Below are 5,000 nucleotides of genomic sequence, written 5' to 3' on the forward strand. Positions count from 1 at the left end.
CTGAACGACTTTTTTCTTGTGTTCAGGCAAGCGATAAGGCCGGCTGCGAACAACCACGCCCGGCTCCGTCTCAACGTGGTGCTGAATGAGGTCGGTCCAACCAGGTAGGGGCGAGAACACGTCAGCAAACTCTGCTTGTAAGCGTTGTACGTCAGTGAGCTGCGAGGGTGAGAGGTGGTCTCCTCCCGAGGCCAGAGCGATAGATTGAGGCTTTTGGACCGCCTCCGGCCCGAGATCCTCCTCTCCACTCACTACCGTCGCCAGCATCACTGACTCCGCCTCAGACCATTTTTTAAGGAGGTTGAGGTGGTAGATTTGACGTGCCCCGTCCCTACCTGACCGCACAACCTCATAGTTGAGCTCGCCCACTCGCCGTGTGACCTCAAAGGGCCCTTGCCACTTTGCGAGTAATTTAGAACTCGAAGTAGGGAGTAATACAAGGACTTTATCTCCCGGTGAAAATTGACGCAGTCTTGTGCCTCTGTTGTAGAGCTGTCGTTGTTTGTCCTGAGCCTGTAACAAATTCTCCATTGACAGCCGCCCCAAAGTGTGGAGTTTTGTTCTGAGGTCCAGGACATACTGAATTTCGTTTTTGCTCGCTGAAGGTCCTTCCTCCCCAGCCTCTCTAAGGACATCCAGCACCCCCGAGGCTGGCGTCCATAGAGAAGCTCGAAGGGGGAAAACCCCGTGGAGGCTTGCGGGACCTCGCGAACAGCGAACAACAGAGGCTCTAGCCACCTATCCCAATTTTTGGCGTCCTCGTGAATGAACTTACGAATCATGGATTTCAACGTGCGATTAAACCGTTCCACCAGACCATCTGTTTGTGGGTGATAGACGCTGGTGCGAACCGATTTAATGCCCAACAATTCATACAGTTCGCAAATCGTCCGTGACATGAACGCCGTGCCCTGATCGGTGAGAATCTCTTTCGGGATTCCCACCCGGGAGATTAATGAAAACAGTGCGCTCGCCACACTTTTCGCCGAAATAGTGCGGAGCGGAACTGCCTCCGGGTATCGCGTTGCATAGTCGACCAGAACTAATGCAAAGCGATGCCCACGTGCTGACCGTTCTAATGGCCCGATGAGGTCCATGCCAATTCGTTCGAAGGGGACCTGCATTAAAGGGAGTGGGCACAATGGTGCTTTTGGGGTGGCCGGTGGATTCACCAACTGACATTCACGACAAGACGCACACCACCTGCGTACATTCTCGTGAATGCCCGGCCAGAAGAACCGGGCCATTAGACGGTTAAGTGTAGCCGCTTGTCCTAAATGCCCGGCCATTGGATTCGCATGAGCCGCCTGGAAAAGCATTTCCCGGCGGCTTTTAGGCACTAACAACTGGGTTGTATCTTGTTTTGTCTGGGCGTCTTGGGTCACCCGATACAACCTATCTTTTATAACAGAAAAATAAGGATAAGAGAGCGGCTGGTCAGGGTGGAGGAGGTGGCCGTCGATGGAACGGACCTGACTAAACGCATGTTTAAGCGACTCATCCTGGGACTGCTCCAGGGGAAAATCATCGCGTTCTGTGTGCGTGGGCAGCTCCAGACCGCTCTGTTCCCCCGGAAGAGCACCCAGAGGTCCCGAATCCACCTCTCCCAACTGAGCAACCGTCTCTCCTTTTTTACACTTTCCCCAAGAGGCATCCACACACAAGTGCCCCAATAGTTTATTAAATGCTGGCCAATTGGTACCCAAAATTAGTGGATGCCGGAGGTGCGGGTTAACTGCAACCTCAACACTATGCGTTTTACCCCGAAATTGAATATCCACGGGCAACAACGGATAGTTCACCACTTCCCCGTGCACACACCGTACCTTAACCATGCGGCCATTAACCAACGCCTTAGGTTGAATCAAGCTTTGATGGATGGAGGTCTGGTTACACCCTGAATCCACCAGAGCTTGATAAGTACCCCCCTTCATACTCACGGGTATCTGGTACAGGCCAGCTTGATCGGGGGCAGCTTGTGGCGCGTCGGGACCCGGATCAATGTCCCCACCTCCATCACCGGACACCGATCGATAAAATGTCCGGGGTCCCCACAACGCCAACAAGCCGGCCCAGACTTCCCCGCCACTCTAGTGGCTGGCAGCGGTTCCCCAAATTGGCGCGGAGAGAGCGCCGATGCGGATGTGGTGGGGAACGGGTCGCTGGTCGCTCCGCCTCCCATAGCTGCTGGTCTGGGGGCTGCCGGAACCTCCGCGGGCAGCCCTGTCCTCCACCTCGGTGCCGGCCTGGGCAGGAGCCCGCGGCGAGACCTGGGAAGAGGAACAGGTTTGGAGAGAGAAAGGGGGGGAGGAGAAGAGAGAGAGAGAGAGAGCAGCCGAAGGAAGGGGCTCGCCGACCCCGTGGCACGCCACCATCTGGTCCTCCGCCAACTGGATGGCCTGGGTCAGCGACGTCGGGCGGTGCACTGGACCCACTGCGCGGTCTTCCTCGGGAGCCGCGCGACGAATTGTTCCAGCACCACCCGGTCGATGACTCCCTCGACGTCGCCTCCGTCGGCCATCAGCCACTTGCGGCAGGAGTCCCGGAGCTGTTGCACGAACGTAAAGGGCCGGCCGGACTCGTCGAGTGCCAGGGTCCGGAAGCGTTGCCGATGTTGTTCGGGGGTCCGACCGACCCGCTGAAGGATGGCATTCTTCAGGTCCTTGTAGACCAGGAGGTTCTGGACTGGCAGTTGGTGTGCGGCTATCTGCGCCTCTCCGGACAACAGCGGCAGTAGCCGCATTGACCAGTCCGTCTGGGGCCATCCCCGGACCTCGGCGGACCTCTCAAAAAGGTTGATGAAAACCTCTGGGTCATCGTGCGGACCCATCTTGCTGAGAGGCACGGCGGCGGTTGAGTCTGCAGTGGGGGTGGGGACGGACAGCTCGCGGTCTTCATGCTGGGCGCGAAGGAGAGCCTCGAAGCGTTTCTCTTGCTCCTCTCTCACGGCCAGCAGGTCTTGATGGTGTTCCTGATGAAGACCAGCGAGCGATTGGACGATGTCCGCAAGTGGCGTTCTTGGCGGAGTTTGCATGGCGGCGGCGAGCTTCTTCCTTCCCGGGTTTCGGCACCAGTGTAACGCGGTTCGTTGTACTCTTGGGTGGGAAGGAAGAAGACAGGGTCGGCGAGACTGGGACTTGCGGTTTTTATTATAACACTCAAAACAAAGGACGCACGTGGGCGTTTCAATTTCTCAATAAACTCTCAGGAACAATTCTCTGTCAGACGGCTTGTCTCTTCACTCATAACTTCTCAGGATCACTTTCTGCTTCTGGTAGGTACTGCAGCAAGTCCCAGTCCAACTCTCTCTCTCATCTCTCTCCCGGCAGCCGCTTATATGCAGTCTCTCCACGCCAATTACTGCAATCAGAGACAGGTGTTCGTCATTTGCACTTGACCTACTTACCGACCGCTCGGCTCCGCCCTCTTTCTCCCGCTACAGACCTCGCGGGACCACGCCCACCCCGCCACAGCGATTAATCTTTTGACAGCCCTATTAACCCACATCCAGCCAGCCCTTACGTTTCTCATAACACGCGTGTGGAGCTTCATCCTCTCTCATTGGCTGATGCTGGATCTGTAAATCGCGTTGGTCCGGTTCGGGATATTCAAACGAACGCCTTGTGAAAGAATTTGGTTTAACTGCTGCCATCTCTACGAACACGATTTTGGCGTAGTCGGCGTGACTGTGTCGCCCGCGCACTTTCGCTTCAGTGGCCAAGAACGGAAAGTTGAACGACAGGTGACGAGAACCAATCAGATTGGATAAAATAACTAGTCTGATTCGCCAGCGACCTGTGTCTGGAGGAGGATCTTTAAGAACCAATCAGAGACCAGATTCAGGTCACATGCTGCCGTATATTTTTGGACTCTGATAGTCGTCCATTAGTCCGGCGTCCCTCACGCATGAAACATATTGAAGAACATATAAAATAGTGAACCCATCAAAGCCAGTTATTATCAAATGCTGAGGTTCATACTAACAGCGGCACACCGTATGAGTAAACTATTTTATTTTTATTTCACTTTTATATCATTTTTGTATACATGTATATTTCTGGAATTTGGATGAGGGCGGCGCCCCAGCGCCCTCTATTGACCAGCCGCCACTGGTGTGTGTGTGTGTGCTTCAGCTCAGTGTGTGTGTGTGTGTGTGCTTCAGTTCAGTGTGTGTGTGTGTGTGTGTGTGTGTGTGTGTGCTTCCTTCAGTTCAGTTCAGTGTGTGATGCTGCTAATGTCCGTCTCTGTTTGCAGGTGATGTGTTTGTTGGGCATGAGCTGATGGGGTGTGTCCGCTCTGCCTATCCTCCGCTGGGCATGGGTGAGGGTGAGGGTGAGGGTGAGCCGTGGGTCAGTGATGAAGAGCCCACAGCTGAGGATTACCAGCAGGCACAGCGGGTGGAGACCTACATCCTGGGCCTGATCCAGCGCCGCCCACCCCCCAGACCCAGCAAACCGAGGACCCGCCCCGAGGCCCGAGTGACCCGGCAGAGCAGCGTCCAGCACACACACACACACACACACTCTCACACACACTCCCCGTCCTCTGACGAGCTGGTGAATGCGCAGTACATCCCCGCCCACAAACCCCCCAAACCCGAGGAGAGGAAGCCCAGGGCGACGCCCAGGAAGTGCCGCTTCACGGAGGAGAAGGCGGAGCCAAAGAAGGCCAGCCGGAGAGCCGGCCACGCCCAATCAGAGAACAGCCTGAGAGGAGCTCCAGAGCGCAGGTACGGCACCGCGGAGAGGAACGGCCCCCCCAGGGCCCGCCGGGGGCCGGGTCAGCGGCGCTGGCGCTCCACACTGGACCTCAGTCAGGACGAGGCTGAGCAGCCAATCAGACGCTCCCGCAGGCCGAGGCCACACCCCCACTCGCGCGAGGACCCGGCGGGGGAGTCGGAGTCCAGCCTGAGCGAAGCCGAATCGCCCGCCTCCAGCTCGCTGACCACGGACTCGGACGAGAGCGGCGGATTGGTGTGGCCGCAGCAGCTGGCTCCGCCC

General features: G+C 56.7%; 1 protein-coding gene across 1 annotated transcript in view; it reads left to right on the forward strand.

Annotated features, from left to right (window-relative positions):
• The window catches only part of dact3a (dishevelled-binding antagonist of beta-catenin 3a), a 19,684-nt gene that overhangs the window by 12,309 nt on the left and 2,375 nt on the right, over window positions 1-5,000 (forward strand). Inside the window, exon 4 of the mRNA XM_079804359.1 lies at window positions 4,255-5,000. This exon is cut by the window's right edge and continues 2,375 nt beyond it. Coding sequence (XP_079660485.1) covers window positions 4,255-5,000 — 746 coding nt within the window. The remainder of the gene's footprint in view (window positions 1-4,254) is intronic.

The sequence above is a fragment of the Gobio gobio genome (genome assembly GCF_949357685.1).
Source record: "Gobio gobio genome assembly, chromosome: 22".
NCBI classification, from domain to species: domain Eukaryota; kingdom Metazoa; phylum Chordata; class Actinopteri; order Cypriniformes; family Gobionidae; genus Gobio; species Gobio gobio.